Genomic DNA, 20,371 nt, shown 5'->3' with positions numbered 1-20,371 from the left:
TGCAAGAAGGGTGTGATCCAGTTTGCCTTTGACATTAGTGGAAGCCACTTTTTCAGCTTAGTGGAGCCTGGATGGCAACCCAAAAGACCAAGGGAGGGTGGAGCTGATCATAGTTGCAGATATTTGAAACAGAAGTCAAAAGTGAAACAGCAAGAAAATAAAAAAAACCAGCAACTAAGATGATCCGTTACCTGGACTCAATCAAAACTCAGTTTTACTTACTTCAGCGAGTACAGGAGGAAAAATCCTTAAGACCATAACCTAATTCCCAGTTACAGTAAAGATAGCAGTTAATCAATACTTTGCAGAGCAGAATAAATCCATAGTATGAATTTTTCATGACCTCTGTAACTTTCAACATTCAAAACTTTTCCTCAGAAAACCTTCATATACTCCATTCAAGGAGACTATTCTAAAGCTGAAGATATAATACGGTACTGAACAGCTTGCCTCAGGTTGTCTGTTCCTCCCTGAAACCTGCAAAATTGTTCTGTTAGGTCGGCATTACAGAAGCTCAGCCAGGACAGACCAAGGTCTCTGGACTTTGAGCACATCTACAGGTGGAAAGCAGCTAAGTCCGGGCTTCCAGGGCTGACAGTCTGGGTGAGGACTGAGCACCACATCCATCCTCTGCATTGCCCAATCTGGTTTTGGATGTAGCCCCAAGCCTTCCACCTCAAAGAGGAGCCCCAGGGAGCCTATGTCCATCAGCAACAAGGTGTGTTGAAAGCAAGAGACCACTCAGAACAGTAAATAAATCAATTCACCCAATCATGAGGGGTCTAGAGAATTGGTTTTTGTTTATCTTTCATTTCCCTTTAGTACAAGGCAGATGTTTCTAAGTAATAAGCAGAAACCTCCATAATTTTTAAGACTGAAGAGGAAGGGAGGGAGGAAGAAACATGTACAAGCTTTGAGGATGTTCTCAGCTCCAGCTTCAAAAAAAAAAAAACCAACAACCAAGAACAAAACCACACACCACCAGAAATGTATATCTGTAAAAGCAAGTTTTTCCTTAAGCTGTTCAATAATTCTTAGTTCACAGGAGCATTTTATCCAGAAGGTTCTTCATGTTTCCAGTCTAGGTTGTAGCAATCTCAGTGAGGCACTAAATTTTAGGCTGTTAAAGTCTTTCTGTGCAGCACGGTCATTTTAAAATGATGTGGTAGCCATCATTGCTTTCAGCTGTAACAAAGAAATACAAAGCATCTTTTCATTGCTTTTATAAAACAGCACAGATTTTCTTTTTAGGTAGTTTGTAATAGTTTGTGCTCTTGTTCCACAACCCATTCATGAAAATCAGTGTTGAACATCTAGGTCAAAGCATTTACATAGAAAAATACAACATACTAACTGTTATCTTTTATCATTTTTCTAGAAGGTTTTCTGCTGATTTATGTCAGTGTTATCAATGGATTTATGAAAACTTTATTGCAGGGTAACTGAGAGGAAAGCATAGATCAGGCTATCATAGTTTAAGTTGATACAACACCTTGACTTACACCAAATTAGATTACTTATCTTTTCACGATAAAAGCACTGAGTTTGTGATAATGTTTAGTGCAGTTGAGAGGAGAAATTATCTTTAGAACTATGTGTAATAGCAGCAGCAATACATACCTTTTAATGTGCTGATAACAAAACAAGATTCATCTTGGAAGTTTTGCACCATCTGAAGGGCAGAAGGAAAAAAGCCAACACACAATATTTTTAGCAATTTAATTCAAGTTTCTTTAGGTGTCAGTACAGACTTTATAGGAGAGTTATCAAACAAGATTTGGTGTCTAGTCCTGAGTAACCCTTCCCATAAGATTATTAAAGTACATGACTGATTAATTAAGGTTCTTGCAGCTGCTGTGCTTAAGAGAAGCTTATACTGAAGTGCTTGCCTGGTACTGATCTGGCTTGGTCAGCATTTTACCATCCTCTTTGCAGTTCTTGATCCTGCAAGTTCTTATACCACTTCATCTAGTCTATTAAAGACCATGCTCTTAATTGCCTTCAATGAAGCTATACTAGTTTAGACTGGATGAAGGCAGACTTTCTCCTGAAGCCTAACAACAGCAATACACATTCAGCTGAACCATGAGGCTCAGCTGAGCATCTGGGATAATATCTAGAGGTGGTCAGCTCTGAGAAACAGACTCCTTGCTGAATAAAGGAATATTGTTACTATAAAGTCATCTCAACAGAGTCCTCCTGGTCATTTTGACCAGACATTAGTATAGATGCTGTGCTTGCAGGAATAATTTACCTGTTTGTATTTTGTCAGGGCAAAGGAATCTTAATGAAACTGCTATGAGAGGCAAGGTAGATCATGGGAAGCAAGATTGGTATCTAAAGCTATTTGAGTTATTCATGAGAAACAACTAGATTTTCAGAATACACGCAGGTTCTAGTGAGGCCCCTAATTAAAGGGATAAGAGATACAGCTTTCAGATCCAGTCTGAAATGGTCATTTAAGCTTCATCCTTAGTCAATGCTTCCTCCCATCTTAGAGTAGCTGTGTGGGACAGAGGAGATTAATTACCTTCAGAAGGTGTCTCACACAGTTGGAGCAGATACTGAACACTTAACTTCAGAGGAGAGTTGAACAGAACCTCTCTGATCAGCTTAGAAAAATCTAGCTCTAAGATAAAGCCTTCTCCTAGCTATTGATTCATCATTCAAGTAGAGCACTTTCCAGCTGTAAGTTCTCATACCAAATATCCTTTTCAACTTAGACTAATCCCCCTATTCTCTTTTGGGTTTAACATCCACCCACTGCTCCTGCAAATCAAACTTCACTGGCCAGTCTGTGTGTCTGTGCCTAATGATGCATGAAGTACATTCATAGAGTGCCTCGCTCTTGCCACTGTAGTACTAGAACAAGAAAAAAAAATATAAAAAAAGCAATAGACATTGTTAATAATTGACTTAAATAAATACTTAAAGCCTTATACCCAAGCTGGTTCAGGCAATTCCCCTACCAAGAGTTGCCTCCAAGCACTTTACATCCATAAAGCATCAAGGTTTCAGATTTAATCAGGCTGAAATAGCAAGGAGACTTTAGGAATAAGCATTACAGCCTTCAATTTAGGCTCCAGTTGAGACCTACGCTCTGCTTCATTTGTTTTAACAATGTTTCTTATAAATGAAGCTCCTTAAGTGATTCTGGTGCATGAATGAGTAAGTAATTTGGGGGGGGTCGAGTGGGGGGAGAAGGGCAACTCACTATTAACTTGCAAGTTAATGGAATGGACTCAATTAAGCCATCATATAATGGGACACAAACAGCTAGCAGAGGTCCATGAAATCATAGCGTGCACTTACACAGCACTGACTGACCCAGTGGCTGTAATCACTGGCCAAGATCTACGACTAATTGTCCTAAAATCTTTCAAACTTGCCTTCTTCAGGAAACTCTCCTATTCAAATTTAAAAGTTCTCACGTCAGATCCTCACTTCAGAATTTGTGTAAGTAACCAACATGAAAAGGATGTGGTTAATTTTGTTGTGTGCTGTTTTGCTTTCAAAAAAACCCCTCTTTTACAAAGCAAAGATCTTAAAACCACACTAATATCAACGATATGCATGAATGGTTTGCTTTAAGTATTTGCTTTAACTTGTTGGGTTTAGGAACCTTGCAAAGCTTCCTTGAAGATTCATTCCATAATTTAAAAGGTCATTCTAACTTCAGAAGTCAGACAACTGCTACAGCACTGGCAAAAGTTTGCCTTAACCCCTTACCTCATTGCTCACTAATACATGGATCCCTGTGGGTCCCTGCCGATAGATTCGATTTATCTGCTGTGGAGAAATGCTGTACAAATTTGCAATCTTTTCGATTAATTCCAGCGTGGTCAACTCTTCCAAAAAGATTGCATGATACACTGCAACAAGTTGAAAGTAATTAGAGAATCACCGAGTAATTACAGAATAGCAACTACAAATAACACCAAGATGCTCAATATCAACAACCAAATGGGTTTAAGATCAAGGTTCAAATCTTGACAGTAGGTAAACAGGCTTAGTACCTTTAAAGCATCCCCCAAATATCCAGCTTGATGATTTGTAGAAAAATACCCAGTATTTGGATGCAGTGGGCAAATAAAACACAGGTCACTTTTGCCCAGAGGAAAACACAGGGACTAACGACAACTTGTATCATGGGGCACTAAAAAAACCCCCTCTAATAAATACATTAATATTTTTGGATAATCTACTTTACTGATTTTGACATTTTAAAGTAGGTCCAATTAAACAGCAAAACACATAATATGGTGTAACTCAAAAGTAGTATTTTATTAGATTTTATCCCACTGTATCAAATAACCGTAGATGTCAGGATTATTTTTTTTAAAATCAAATCCACATGGCAGAAACAACCAGGTAGAAAAGCTGTGCCTGGTTAACACTATACACAAGAACCAAGGGCAATCTCTATTCTCATTTGATTGTACATCGTGTCATCAGGGATAGTTAAGAGCAGTGAGTCCCCAAAAGCTTCAAACTTCCAAGAATTAGAACCTCACTTTAAGACATACAAACCTTCCATTTCCCAGGATATTTTCTAACAAGCCATAGTCTAAAGCAAATTGTGGATGGGAAGATAGTTTTTAATGCTATGGTCCCTATTAATAGAGAATGAATAAAGACTTCACTGTGGCATTCTGCAGATAGCTTGTAAGTTGAGTCTGCTCCCCAGGCAAATGGTACAAGTTGGAACCTGTAGCCCTGAAACTAATTTAAGTGTCAGAACTGAGACAAACAGGGCCTCTTTAAACACACAGAACACCAAGCTGTCCCACGCAGTACCTCAAACAGAAGGCAGCATTCTTGCCAGACAAGTGTTTATGCAAAATGCTTACGTTTATTTTTATGTTAAAATGTTATGTTTATTATTATGCAAAAATAAATGACAAAATCCATAAAAACTTACCACAAAGACTGCCATCTCCATTTTCTCGTTTTTGGTGGAGATGGGATCTGTTTTGCTCTGGTTCTTGACAGACATAAATTGTCATCTTGGGCCTTACATTTCTATGGATTATTAAAAAACAGTAGTGAGTTATTTAGTAGATCTAAAATTGTTCCAGTCAGCTAGCAAACACTGAGAGATGGAATCATTCAGGCTGTGCATAAATAACCAGCTAAGGGATAGTCTTGATGCTGGTGACTAGATATCTTAGGAGGTCTACTAAGAACCCCCTGGGAGGTGGTGGTACAGTGCGAAGCACCTTAATCTCTTCAGGATCAGATAAGAACAGTTTTCAGCACTTGCCAAGCAGCTCATCATACCTGCCTTTACTGATTTGAATCCTGCCCAGCTGGAGAATTTATGGTGTTATTGCAATAAAAGAAAGTTTAAAAATAATTTGAGGCTCATGGGGTTGGTTGGTTTGTTTATTACCTGTGATGGAGATGCAACACAGGGTATTGTAGGCTGTGTCTCATATGAAGTGGATGAAAGCTATCAGCTGGTAGCAAATAAACCACTGGAGATCCACATTATGCTGCTTCATTTTTAACTCGGGTGTAAGTTCAGCAACATTTCTGAGCTGTGCTTGGATTTGAATACCATCATGGTCTCCAGCCTCTGAGAAGACCTCTCTGAAGTGTTAAAAGGAGGTCTAAATGCTACAGCTCCAGGATTAACTTCTAGTTAACACCGAAACTATCAAGGGATGCTGCCATAACAGAAAAATAGGAAGGAAGAAGTACAAACCTTCCTTTGATTGCATTAAAGAGCCGAATTCCATCAGCAGGCCCACAGATTTGAACAAAATCTTCTTTGGACATCTTCAGTAAGTCAGCACCTACATATTTCAAATTGATTTTTTTTTTCAGAAGTTAAGCAAATCTTAGCTTCCATATTGCGTTTATGGGCAGCGGGAAAGGGCAGGGGGAGAGAATCCACAAAGCTAAATCAGACAGATTTGCCTAGAGAAGTTGCAAATTCAGAGAGGTATACACTGCAAATCAATCGTCGTGAAACATAGAGCTAGAAGCTGCCAAAAGAGCAGTGCTGCACTGGAAGATATTCTAGCCAACTCAGAGAGAAGCTAGATACTTAACATTGGCCATTAAACAGCCCAATTTTCTCTGTCATGTTCACCAGGTTATTTAATCATGTTGCAAGTCTGAGAGAGGCTCCTCAAGGTGTCAACATCTTTAACAATTCCCCTTCCACCATCTTACTGCCCTGTACAACTATGTAATGAGAGGGTACAGTGAAGATGGAGCTGCAGATGGAGCCAGACTCTTGTCAAAGGTGCACAGGGACAGGATGAGAGGCAGCAGACAGAATATGGAAGATGAGAAACACCGATTAGGTATAAGGAAAAACTTTTTCACTGTGAGAGTAGTCAAGTATTTGAAGAAGTTGCTCAGAGAGATTGTGGACTTCCCAACCTTGGAGATATTCAAACGCAACTGCACAAGGCCCTGGACTTGCTTCAAGCAAGGGGTTGCACCTAACAAACTCGAGAAGTCCCTTCCATCTTAACTTATTCTCTTCCATCTTCACTTATTCTATATTTCTACAAATTGTTTTGGCAAATGCTAACTAATCTAAGAACAAAGGAACAACCACACTGGATCAGACCAGTGATCCCATCAACAGTGGCCAGCAGCAGATGCTATTGATATGAAGCATGAGCTGCACTTACAAAAGAATAAAGACAAAATAATTGGACCATTTAAACTCACCCGAAAAACTTGAGAAGAGTCTACAGAATGGAGAGAACCTATTACGATGAAGCCACTGCTGGGCATCTTGAATAGAAGCAGAAGGAAGGAGATGCTACATTGCAAAAAGAATAAGAAGGTCTTGAAATGAACTGTTCACCAGTGTCCTAAAAAAGAAAAGCACCACATTAACATGATCTCAAGTACTTACATCATTGCTGGGAGGCAGGAGCTCCACTTGGTGGGTTGGAGAACTGTTGCTAAAAAAAATTATATAAAGTTGGAAGAGAAAAAACACATTATTTTAAATTTTACATGACAATGTCCATCCTCTTCCCCCTCCTCCATTTGACTCAACTGTCACAAGTTACACACCAACTTTTTTTTTCCTCTCAGATTTTAAAAATGGTGTCCAAAAGCTGGACCAAGCTAAGGAAAAAAAATAATCTCTATTTGAGCCTTTTGTTGATCAGTTGAGGTCCTACTCAACACAGAGAAAAAACAGTTTACTGACCTCATTCAAGCTTTTCCATACAGGTGACTCACTGATGAGACACCATTTAAGCAAAAAAGTTGTGACCTACAGGATAGCTGAACTCAAAATTTCTACAAGCCAGAAATCCCCTAACTAAATCCACTGCCTAATAATGATTCTTCACAAAAATTGAATAAAGGATCTTATCATTCAACCCTGGTGTTATCTTAAACATAGTAAATTGAAATTTAACTATATTACATAAAACCACATTTCTACTAAACCCTCCTAAAATATAGACAGGACTTCAATGCGTCAAAGAGTTTCCCAAAGTGTTAATAATCTACCAATAGAACAAAATTCTCAACACCAATTTCCGCAAACACCAATTTCCATCTTGTTAGTGTTTGTACTTAGTCATAGGTTGAGGTTGCTCATTGAAAATTTGTGATACAACATTGACTAACTAATAAGCTGTGCAGGAAGTTGACAAGGCCACAGAGTCCTAGAGGAGGAAAAGAAAGGCCTACGCCAAATTCCTAGGGGAAAGTATGTTGCAGGGAGAACTCAGAAGTACAAATGGACCCTGCTGTACATTTCTGTCATCAGCTATCATCTTGGGTGTTTCGGGACCACAAGCACTGTTTCTTTATGACAGCTACATTAATGAATTAACATGCCTCCTGTTAGTCCTTTGTTCTGGAACTGCTTCTCAAAACCCAGGCTGTTTTGCCCCAGAAAGGATTTCTTTACATCCCATGCAACTGGGAATTCAGCACCCCAAACTACCTCAAGACAGAGAGGAAGGAAGAAATACCAACTCTGAAGAGGTGCTGAAGGCTGAAAGCCTCCAACACTCTTGTCAGAAGGTGCTGGGAATTGCTGGTACGGGACATGGTGTGTTCTCTGACCCCCACAGAAGAGTAAGAGAGGAAATTCATGGCAGAAATTTCCCTGGTGGTCCTCTGACGCTCACCTCCCATAAGCAATGAACACACAAATAGTACTCTGCATTACAGGGAATTACTGGCTGGAAGATCTTAAAAGTCTTTATGGGAAATATTTTCCCCTTTCTAGGAAGGGTGGTCCTTGACCTCTTCTTCCAGGGTATGAAATGCATGGACACACAAAGTACATGCACACAAAGGCTACTGTATCAACAGGAAAGATAAAGCATTTATTTGTTACATACCCATCTCCAAGGTTGAAGCTGTTGGGAGAACTGTTGTAGCTTGGAGATGGAGCATTGTTCATTTGATAAGGCACATCTGGCCAGGGAGAGCACTGTTGGAAGAAAGGCAGCGGGGATACTTTCATAAGGATGGAAATAAAGGATTCGATTCTCCTCTCATACCACATTCATGCTGTTGCCACGCCACTAACTTCAGCTCATCACTCCTGCTGGGAGGAGGAGACGGGCCATGGATTTTCTACACCGCTCTCCAAGCGGGCTGTCAGGGGGCCAGATTGATTCCAGTTGTGCATTCCACATTTCTCCCATTTCACAAAGCCTGTCCCCAAATAACACTGGGCCAAAGTGTGCACAGCTGTAAGTCAGAGCAACGCCAGTAAGTCAACTCAGACTCAAGGCAGCAATGATACAGAAATACCCCTGGTCTCAATTATAAATCCCTAATTAAATCCAGGCAAGAGTGACAAATATGCTCCAGTGGCATTGCTTCAGGTTTATACCAGTGAAAGAGCAGAATTTGAACTAGCATGTTAAAACCTCTGGCCATTAGTCGAAGAGCTCAAGTTATAAATGGGTATTACAGGGAGAAAATTTAAGATAGACAGACAGACACAAAGCTACTAAATGTCTTCACAAATATAGGTCAAACTCCATATTCCATTACAGTAGTGCAAAACCAGAGTAACCCAGCTAGAATTGGTGACTCTGTTCTGAATTTAAGCCACTCTAATCAGCAGGAGAAATCTAGCCCTGTGGAACCCCCCACCATCAAGAGCTCGAAAAAAGGCTCTGTAGTATCCTTGTTTGCAATGATTAAAAGTGTAGCTTTGCAGTTTTATCGTCTCCACAAATACTAGCAAATATTTTATCATCTCCACAAGCACTAGCAAATATTTAACTCTTTGGCAACCCACATTTCCCCATCTGATATGTCAAAGTGCATCAGAGCTCATAGGAAGAATTTGGGATCTGCCAACTCTGTAGAATTAGGTCTGTGTACACAAGAGCCTCGTTAACAACCACCATGTTAAATCAGAAAACATGCTGGTCGCTCCTGGCAACTTGAAGAAACTTGAGTGGGAGGGACTGGATCTCATAAACAGGAAGTTTATTTAAATTAAGAAAACCCCCTCATTTTTAGAGGTCCAGCAAGCCACTTCAAAAAAAAACAAACAAAAAAAAAACAACCAAGAACTAAATCAAACGACAAAACATTCCCATAGGGAGATGGAACCGCACTTTTAAACCACTGTCTCGAGTCCTGCTGCTTAGTTATTCTGCAGCCTGGGGTAAGCTTATATATACATCTTAGTAATGGCAGCAAGGGGTAGAAACACACACATCTCTACACCAGATGCATCAAAATATAAGACATTCGAGATATTCCTAGAGTACGAGCCAGAATCTTCTGAGATCGAGTATGTAATAGTAGCCTCATAGGCATTCACAGAAAAACAGATTAATAATTTAATCAGACAGCCTATTCATCTGTTCAAGCGCCCCGTCTCCAACATGAGCTTTTGCCAGACAGTTCTGAAGAAAATACCTCATACAAGTGGAATCTAAGGACCATGACAAGTGCCTGGGAGCACGGTAGAAGACAGAAAATGTTTCTTTTAAACGTAGGCTGTTAAGCATTGGTTTATACCATGGAACATAAGACACTTTGGCACCTTTTACAAACTTCAACAGTGAGAGAGATTTAATAATTTCACTCAGGTCTCAATTTCAATCAGAAATGGGCATGCGTGTCTCCACGAGACAATCTCCAAGGCTCAGTTAGACTGCATTTTCTCTCAAATCTATCTCCCAACATGCTGAAGTAGTATGACACATGTCTGAAACGCTTTACCTCTGTGAGAATAGTTGTCTCATAGGAAGGTTGATACTTCTCCTTCTCTTGGGTGGTCTTCTTCTCCATTTTTTCCCTGTCAGTCTTCTGTTTTCTGTCTGCTCCTTTAGGCTATAAGCACAAGCACAAGCTTTTCCTTATGCTAAGTATTACAAGTTTGGAGACAGAGGCCAACAGATTTTTGTTCTAATCTGTTCACAAAAGTCTCCTTAAGATTTATGGGGACTCTACATATGGAAAAAGATCAAATCTGAATTTTCTAGACAAACAAATTAGTCAAGCATCTCTACCGTTTCTATAACATCCCCCTTTAATACATATTGCAATTCCAAATTAGGCTGACCACAGTCCTGCGATTTGATACCCACTATTTCAGACCATGAGCCCCATGAGTTATGCATTTCAACTGGTATGTGTACCATCTCTCCAGGAACAGAAAAGACACTGCTCATAGGAGCAAGACTGGAGCAGCAGATCCTTTCAGAAAACAGGTCTATGAAAAGGCTGTTGTTAAGTGACCACAGGCCTGCCAAGCCCAAATTAGGACCTTCAGAAATGAACAAAGTCATCTCTCTCCTCTCCAGGTAGCACGGAGACGAACTCTGCTGCAACCAGCAAAGGGTATTTAAGATCTCCAAGTTATACTCTCACTGTTCATGGAGGATTGAATCAAAGAAACTGGGGACACCCATACTTGCCTAGGAGCATCAAAATACTGTGGATACCATGAATATCATCAGTGTAATATGTTGACTCAAAAAGACTTTAACCAATATCCCGAGATACTGAACCATATTTTGTACAGTTTGCAATACACATCTTCAGGACACAAACTAATGAGGGGCAATGCCTTCTAGACAGTACTTGTCTATATTCCACAGAAATTTATTTTGTGCAGTGTTGCCTTTCCAATGGGTTTCCATTCCAAACAGTCGAGGTTTGAGTTGTTGGGGGGGGTATTATTGTTATTACATCCACACAGCACAGATCTCAGTATTTATATAGTGTTCAAGGCACAATGGACTGGCATAAGTCTTGGTGCAGCATTTGGGTCGTTTGAACTTAACTAGAATTGCTGTGTAGCAGCTCAGGGCTTATGTCACTTTGCGTGCAAGTCCTGTTTAAGATCTTAAGCATACCCAGTTAAAAGTCTGTTCTTCCCCACTATTTGCATTACTCCTACACAATTTAAAAACTGCATGTTGCTGTGTCTTTGTCTACTCCAGTTGATGACAAAGCTAAAACTAGCTCATACCTTGAACACTTTGATCTGGCAGCTTGCAGAGTGCAAGTGTTCTGTGTATTCACCATTTTCATTCTGTTTAAAGGTGTCGATTTGCACCCGGAAGGGCACCCCTTTCTCTCCTCCATGTTTCCGTGGAGTAAATTCTGTGCTGATGCAATGTACCTGGCAAAACAAAAGCTGTGCTCATCTCTGGAGACAGTTGGAAACTGTGCAAAACTGAATTTCAGACCCCCTGAACTTGCAGGGTGCCTGAACATGAGGGTTTGGCTCCTCCTGAAAAACTGAGAGAGGCAGAAGAGTTCAAAATGTTTTCATTTTTGTTCCTCAAGACAAAACAATTAGAAGAATAAGGAGCCCAGACAGAAACAGGGCATCAGGAAAAGCATCCTTTGATTTAAGTAAATCCCACACACAGATTAAAAAGAGAAAGTTGGCATTTGGGATGAGAACCACTCATGAAAGAGGAAAGCAAGCAAAACTAACAGGTTGTGAACAGTTTCCTCCAGACAAAACCCATGCTTAGAAAGGAACATCCTTTTTTTTTTAAAAAAGAAAATCATTGCTCTAGCGGATAGTACTCCAAAGCCAGCAAGTAGATAGCAAGTTGGTTTAGCAAGTATCCTACAAATTAATTAGACATTCTTATCTCTTGAGATGTATATTATCATTAGCATCTTTCTCTCTTCATGTCCTGGCTACCTTAACTCTCCAGGTCTTTGTAAGATATCTCACCATAGAATTTACCACAGGAATATCACTTCTGTCTTACCTGAATGAATGCTGAGGCTCTCTTTGATGGATCCCACAGAAATTCAACAGTGTTCAACTGGGTTGGGCTGGCCCTGGGATCCAAGATACCAACTGACAGTGGAATATCTGTAGAAGAAAACCCCTAAAATTTTAAAAATATTAAATTGAAGAAGAGAAAGCATTTCCATACAACTACAACATGCATGTGAAAAGCCAAGCCATGAATGATATATTTATTTGGGACCTATAGTGTTAGATTTCCTTCCCACCCAAAGACACAGAGGATTCCTAAGAGAATAGGAAATAAAAAACATAAACACGTATGCAAACACATCATACATCACCCAGCACCTCACTTCTAAACACTGCACGGGAACCATAATGAAATAGTCTCACCTATATCAAGGATGCGGTCCCCAGGCCGACTCCACCTCCAGCCCTCGAGCTGTTGATGCTCTGTGTACTGCAGTCGCCGATCATGGAAAACTACACGAATTATGCTCTGTTAAGAAAAGATGGCAGGATGAACAACATGATCCAAAGGCCCTTCTCTTGACATGACTTTGGTTTTCCAGCGTAGAAGCAAAAGCTGATCTGTTATGTTTCTCACCCCCATTCATGAGGAGACCAGAGGGTCCACCTAAGAGACCCATCACCATATTTATCAGATTCCTAAGGGACCCCTGGGTGAGAGAGCAACACATTTCCCCTTCACAGCGCACATCTAAGCTGCGTAATGCAGCTCTGTACAGCTTTCTGTGATTCAGTCTGGAAGCACTATAGCAATGTCCACCTAATCTTGGGTGTCATGCCATGCAAACATCACTATACTGCCTCCACACCCAAAATGGCTCACATTCGGGTAATATTTAATGTGTCTGTACCATACCCCAACCCCAGTATATCCCACTCTGACTAGCAAATGTGAAAGCCAGCTCACTTGTCCCTGCACCGGTGGAGCTGATATGCCCAGACACCTTGTCAGTGGGAATTAAACTTGATTCCAGCCATTAACAGCCAGTCACTGGCACTGGATTTGCCCCAGTACACTGGTAAACTGCTCCAATACACAGTTAAACAAATAGAATAGGAAAGCTGCTGTAACAGGTGAATTTTCATCTCTAGCCTGCAATGGTGCAGCCATGTCAATGACTGGAGAAGAAAGGCTGGAATAAGAGCAAACCCCAGGACAGAGAAGTCCAAAGTATCCCTAATATATCCTTTGGTATATTGAGAGTGCTACACTAGCATGAGTCAATGACTCCTTACTTCCCAGTTTCTCAAGTCCATGCTCCTGCTGGGGACTTCTGCATCAAATGGGAGTGAGCATTTTTTGCCAATGAAGCTGAGAAACGCCCAGATCAAACCCTAGCTCTAAGAAGCAAGCAAGCCACAGTGGGAACGCCTGCAAAATTGGAATCTCAATCCACATGCTTCCCAAAATGGGCCAAAAGACAAACAGGGGACTGCCTAAACTTGGACAACATTTGAAATCCAGATTGGAATCCAAATTTTGCAACTAGTCCCCACTTCTCAAAAGAAATCCTGAGGCAGAACAGTCAAGAATTTGGGAGAGGAAGGCTTGAAGGTTGGATCCAGAACCAAGATCCGGACCCAAGTTCTTGAATTTGAAATGTTTGGGGAGGTAGGAAACAACAACAACAACAAAAATCCCCAGAACCAAACTACTAAGTTCTGTATGTTCATAATTACGCCCATCGCCAAAGTAAACTGGAGCCATGCAGAATCTGCATGGCAGAACAATGTTAACGCCAGGGTCCTCCATTTGACATGTAACAACCCAGGCGTGTTGCTGGGGTTAAGAAGGGAATCAAGTCTGCCTCTCAGCGGTTTTGACCATGTTCACCTCTGAACTTTGGGATTCCCCTGAACCCAATATTCACAGTGAAACTCTGGGGTCACGATCACAAACAGAATAAAGGTTCCCCTGAAGCCCTGTAAAGCCGAGCTGCATAGTCCCGTGAAACTAGCACTCATCAACTCCGTCAGCCCGGCTCCCATTAAAAACAATGGCAAAGTATTTTCCATTGTCTCAGTGTGAGCAAGGTCAGGCCCTTCATTAGAGGCTGTATGTAGTAGCAGGAAGAAAAGAAATCTATATTTCTCCTTACCTTTACATATTTTGTGTTTAAATCTTGAAACTCTCCCAATTTCCTATTCTCAAGTAGACGGATTTCATAAGACTGACCTAGAGTTTAAGGAAACATTTCCAAGGTGTTTAATATGTTGTAGCAATGAGAGAGTCATGCTGGCATTTACGTGGCTAATAAAGCATACGTTTGATCAGGGAAAGCTCATTTTTGGTAACAATGCATTTGCCCCCAGTAATCAAGTAGGCACTAAAGCACGGCAGAAATCTGAGGGGAAGGTTTGTCTTTTGGCACCTAAAAGGTCTCGGATAGGACATGGATCGTAGTCTGTCTCCCAGGGCTGCTACAGTTTTCTGGTCACCCTTCAGAAAGTCACCAAGGTGTTCCAGGCAGTTGTCCCCATGTCACGTGGTGGTAACAGCACTGCCTTCGTCTGTCCCTTCTGCTGAAGCAATGGTTATGTGAAGAGCTGCTGGCACAACAAGTCTAGGCACTATTCTGCAGAGGATAGCAACTCGGGCGAAATCTCGCCTTCTGCAGAGAACAGGCAGGTCCGTAGGGTGTTTCAGTGAACCAGAAATACGAGATTTGTTCCATAAGGCTTTGAATGCAGCTGCCCAGGGCATAAATACTCCTTCAGACACGCACGTGAAAGCGGCAATGGGTATTGCAGGATGTGCAAGGACCAATTCCAGGAATGCAATTCATGCTCCAGCACTCCACCACCACCCTCAGCATAAGGAATTTAGCCAGTTCAGTAGAATTCAGCTAACCGGTTTATGAAATAACATCTCTCTCCAAGGCTGACAGTAGACAAAGGAGACTGATGTCTCAATACCTTAAGCACAAATGGCTAAAACAGCACAAAAGCTCATTGTATAGGACCAACTCAGTACAATAAACCTACAGCTGGTACAGAGGCAGGACAGGATCATTAGGATTAATGGAGCATATGTATACCTTACAGCTAGTTTTTCTCGTTCATCTTGCTACTCTCCTTTTTACTGAAAAATGCACAAGTATGACAAGGCAGGCACCAACAAGGAGATCAGTTTGGGTTTTCTGGCTCAACCAGTATCTCCTCCAAACTGGTCCTGCAGAAGACTGCAAAGCACAAATACCTCCCTCTAAGCAGTTGCTACCAGCAGAGACAAAAAAAAAAAATGCTACATTTCTTGATCTGGAAATAGAAGACTTACAACAGCAGACGTGTCAGGAGGGCACTGTATTTCAGGCAGATTCCCTTTTGGGAATCCCAGCTCTTCCGGTTGCCCATGTGAGTACAGACCATATCACTAGAGCACAGGGATAATTGTGCTTATTCAGCCGGCTGGCAGCAAAAAAAAAAAAAAAAAGGACAAGAGAGGCAATATCGAAGCCCCAAATATTTGCACAACACTCCTACTGATGTCAATAGGAGTTCTGCAAACAGGAAATGACCCTTGAATCCAGCGAGTGGCTTAGGGCATGGGGAGAGGGGAGAATAAACCATATGAAGTACCAAATTAAGCACTGGAAACATGCATAGATCTTAACCCATCTCTTTGTGCATATGTAAACCAAAACAACAACAGTGACCTTCCTTTGAAGATTGCTGGACAATAAAAGTAGATTTTGTAAACCACAGTCCTGAAATTGAGATCTTCCACACTTTAACTCAAGAGACTTTCTAATGTTCCCACTGATAAACATTAATATTGTTTACTTGGCAATTTTTAGAGAGATTATGTATCTCCCCACGTAATCAATACTGTTGCATCAGCATAAAAAAGATCACGCTCAGGTTCACAAAATTAGTTTTCTATGCTGTATTATGTATCTGTGTATATGTTGTACATATGTATCTGTTGGCTGGTTGATGGCTCAGTTTGGGGATAGATTTCACCAGCTATAGAGTGATACAGTTCATTGCCGCAAACCAATTTACACAGCCAAGCATCTCTTACACTTACAGTTCATTCCCATGCAAATATGAGGCTAACAATAATTCCAGAAAATTAGTTTAGTATTTGGCACCATGAGCATCCAAGAGACATCAAAATATATCTATGACTGTACTCAGATGGGGTAACAAGTATAGAGAAACTAAGTGGCATGAGCTGTGCTATAAAGGAAAGCAATGGTAGAACCAGAAGCCCTGCCAGCCACTCAGCAAGCATCTCAGGAATAAGCAGGTTTTGGGGCCACCTTTGTGCACTGATACACTCCTACTCTTTGGTCAGCCTGATCTGCTTATTTGTAGTTCCAGTGAGAGAAAAAAAAATAATGGACAGGAAAACATTGGCCACGTTCCCTCCAAACTAGCATCAAGCACTCAAAAACTCTGCAGCATGCGTCTTCCAAACAGTTGCACGGGATAGGAACAATACTGCAACCCGGCAGACAGCAAGCACCGCACATCACCTCCTGATGGGAGTGATTCAGCTTGGATGGAGTTAGAAACACATTCTGCCCACTGGTAAAAAAGAAACTGTAGTGGAGGCAGAGTTAATATTAAATGGAAAGCCAAAGAGGAAATAAAATGCTTTGATGAAAGATACATGGGTCATCTGATGTAAGCCCTGAAACTCAGTTTATGCCATGAAAAACCTCAGTCAAAATAGTATTTTACGCTAACTGCTTTCCCCTTGACCTCTGAATGTTTAACTGCAGTTACTACACAGAACTTATCAAAACAGGACTGCTACCAGCCAAGCTTCATAAACACACAGTTTATCTCCCTCTCTGTGGAACTATATCAGTGAGAATTTGCCCCTAATTCCTCACAATTCCTTTATATATTATTTCCTTGGTATTGATTTTGAAAAATGCATTCTCCCTGCAACTTATTCCAGCAAATGTATTGCTACGTGGCTAATGGTTCCCATAATTCATTTGTATTAGCATGGACGGGGTTCAGATATGTGTACTTTTATAGCACCAAACTGTTTGGATTATGTTTTCCTGAAAAAATACATTCCAAACACCTGTTTACCCTAGGTTTTCCACCACCATTACCTGCAAAATGTTGAATTCGCCTGAAATGGTGAATTGCAATCTCAGCCCTGCAATTACAGCAGGATAACTATACTCCCCCTGGCGTCAGAGCACAAAGAAGTCACTCAAGGCTCTGGTACACAGATCTTCTATGAATCCTGCATCGCTGACTCATCAGCACTAGCACGCATAGACTGCAATTTTCTGCTAAAACTAAATCAGTAACAGACCATTCTTAGTCAGGTATCTAAATCTGTAAAGAAATGTGGCTGCAAGTGTGCCTAAACCAAACTGTATTCCCAGTTCCCAAGACAGACTGCTAATAGCTAAGCCCAAAACAGACATCCGAAACATAGAGTTCCCTGATACTGAGTTTTTCCATCTGTCTCAGATGAAAATACAGATTAATACAGGCTAGATTACATCTTTCGAAGCCAACGCTTGGTGGTAAAGCTGGAGATGGGGCCAGAGGGTACCAATGATGAGACTCTGCAATGATTTGATTGAATGGTCTGACTTTGACCAGGGCAGTACCTGCTCCTCAGCTGACAAGCGTTTAACATCCCCAGGGCTCAGATGGAAGGAAGAGCCTGAAGAAAACATCTGTGGCAATGGAAATGGAAAGCAGTGATGGCAGTTTCACCGCAGTCCTCTCTTACCAGGATGATATTCAACATCGTTGAACGTTAGTCTTAAACCCAGTGTTGAAGGCCAGTAACTTGCTGAAACCCTGTTCCTTCCATACTCTCAACACTGGCCACAGCTACACCACCACAGTCAACACCAGATCAAGACAGCTTCAAAGCTGGTGACCAGCCAGGTGTCTGGTCACGTAATACTGACACATACATACGAGGGCACCAAAGGCATCTCTATCACTGCTTGAAATGAAGAATACATTTTGCAAGCACATCACCAGCACAGCTGAGGCCAAAGCAGCCTCATGCCTGCACTCACAGCTCTGGTGCTGCCCTCGCACAGAGCTTGCCACAACCCTTTTCCCCACCTCAGGCAGGGAACAGAACGGTAATAAATATTTGGAAAGCCACATCAAATTCCTGAGATGCAGTTTGTCTCCCAGCTTCACCGAAAACTTCAGGGGCACCAATAAAAACCTGGGCGGGTGATGATACACTGTAATTTGTATTTTGAACAGACATTCCCTAAGCAACAGCAAATTTATGCAATCTCCTCCTAGGCTAGAGTTTGAGCAACTCTGCTTTACAAACAAGAGTAGTATCCAGCAAAGTAGTAACCACCCAGGTCCAGAGAGTTCCTGCTTGGTGATTCATAGAGCAATTGCATCTATCTTAAAGAGGATTTATAGACTGTTTACTTTTTAAACTTTTATTGTCTTTGGTAACTAATGCACATTAAATGTGGGCATGGCCACTTAGTTTGGGGACAAAAGAACTGAAAGTCAACAATTTGCTACGGATGAGAAATAGTCTAGTTCAACGTGGGAATGCTTTCACACACTCGAAAGGTACAATCTATAATAGCTTAACTGATTTCCATTGCTGGAACTTGGTCAGTCATCAGGAATTCTAGGCAACTTCTGATTAGAAGTTTATTGTTATTTCAAACTCAAAGTTATGTTTTATTCAAAGATTATTTGCTACACAATGCCAATATCCTGTGTGCTTTTTTATTGTTTTGGTGTTACATTTCAAGAGCCGCTTGCACTACATATTTCATGGTTTTCTGCACGATACACTGATACAATACAGTAATTTCAAATTAGGATGCCGATACTCCAGACCAATATGATTCAGGCCTTACCTAGCCTAGCCAAGCAGTCTGCTTGCCTTTCCGGCAATTAATTAAACCCTAACCTTATACTAAGCAATATCCCAAACAAAAGTCTGTGGAAAGAAAAAAAAAAAAACAAAACAAAACAAACTGCAGGTCCTCTTTCTCAGAATGGATCCACACAGCACTAGACAGAACCAGCCTGGAAACTGTTTGATTATTAAGCCAAGCTGGCCAATAAAAATTCCATTTAGCAACTTTATATGGACATCCTAAATAGCGCACAGATAAAGGCAAAGGAATGCTGACAGACAAATGCAGCACACAGAAGGAGGGGGAGGGAAAAAAAAAAGAAAGCATTTATCCTCCTAAACCAAAGCACATCCAGCAGCAGGAGGATCACCCTTGAAACAGACAAATGCAACTATTCAGGGTATTGGGCACAGACAGAGATTTTTCTGACAAGAAAGATTAATGAACCCACAGGGTAAACAGGCAAGAGTGACAGAGCTGGCATCTGAACTCACATGCTTGATTGCCCGCACCTTTTTTAGCCAGACAAAAGCAAAAATAAAACTTAGCATAAGACTCACTGAAGTATCCCACATGCAGACACTCTGCAGGACACAGAGCAAGGGCAACATCCTGCCTGCCCCCACCACAAATGGCAGTGGATATTCTGCGGTTGATTACTGCAGCCTCATTTGACAAGATGCTGTAGGAGATGTTTATCCAGTGGATATTATGAATTCACCAGCTACACAATAGGCCACCCTGAAAGCTCCCGCTATGGTAGGAACATGGAAATCCTGCAAAGGAGGACCAACTGTACGCCAGGAAATGCAAAAGGAACAGAAGAGTCATCCTGAGACATCTTGTCCCACACCTCATCTTCAACACAGCATGTTATAAGTGCTCAGGGATGGAGCAGGGTGGGTACAGCCTGCCCTTTCCTGGCCATAACTTACCAGTTTCTGGCATTCAGTGTCCCGATCATATCCGTATTGAGCTGTCCAGTCATGACCAACGCTCACAAGCTCCTCTTTTGTACAATCTTCTTCTGAACTTGCTTATATGGTAGTAATAAGAACCCCAATTTACACATGCTTTGCTTTAGTATTTGCTGCCTCCTGACTGTTTCTCTTTGCAGCAAAGCTACCTTAGCTCCACTGTGTTTCCGTACCCATCTTGAGTCCAACACTGAGGATACCTGCCCTACTTGCCACTACCACCAGGGTAGCAAGACTACAGGAACACAGCAGGAGAATTCAACTACTAATTCTACTACCACACCACAGAGCTACACTGTCATCATGACTCTTCCTATGCCATTCCTCCTTTTACAAGC

The 20,371-nt window shown here is 41.3% G+C and overlaps 1 protein-coding gene across 1 annotated transcript in view; it reads right to left on the bottom strand.

Moving 5' to 3' along the window:
- Positions 1-834: 834 nt before the first annotated feature.
- The window catches only part of TFCP2L1 (transcription factor CP2-like 1), a 28,031-nt gene continuing 8,494 nt past the window's right edge, over positions 835-20,371 (bottom strand). Inside the window, exons 3-15 of the mRNA XM_009887326.1 lie at positions 14,317-14,393; positions 12,581-12,686; positions 12,204-12,310; positions 11,444-11,596; positions 10,189-10,299; positions 8,337-8,428; positions 6,881-6,929; positions 6,691-6,784; positions 5,708-5,798; positions 4,922-5,022; positions 3,730-3,872; positions 1,621-1,672; positions 835-1,185 (exon numbers count right to left, since the gene is read on the bottom strand). Of these exons, the coding sequence (XP_009885628.1) occupies positions 1,148-1,185; positions 1,621-1,672; positions 3,730-3,872; positions 4,922-5,022; positions 5,708-5,798; positions 6,691-6,784; positions 6,881-6,929; positions 8,337-8,428; positions 10,189-10,299; positions 11,444-11,596; positions 12,204-12,310; positions 12,581-12,686; positions 14,317-14,393 (1,214 nt within the window). The 3' untranslated portion in view covers positions 835-1,147. The remainder of the gene's footprint in view (positions 1,186-1,620; positions 1,673-3,729; positions 3,873-4,921; positions 5,023-5,707; positions 5,799-6,690; positions 6,785-6,880; positions 6,930-8,336; positions 8,429-10,188; positions 10,300-11,443; positions 11,597-12,203; positions 12,311-12,580; positions 12,687-14,316; positions 14,394-20,371) is intronic.

The sequence above is a fragment of the Charadrius vociferus genome, unplaced genomic scaffold, assembly GCF_000708025.1.
Source record: "Charadrius vociferus isolate BGI_N301 unplaced genomic scaffold, ASM70802v2 scaffold385, whole genome shotgun sequence".
In the NCBI taxonomy this organism is placed as follows: Eukaryota; Metazoa; Chordata; class Aves; order Charadriiformes; family Charadriidae; genus Charadrius; species Charadrius vociferus.
The sequence above is the reverse complement of the archived record's forward strand: the minus strand, read 5'-3'. Positions and strand labels throughout refer to the sequence as shown.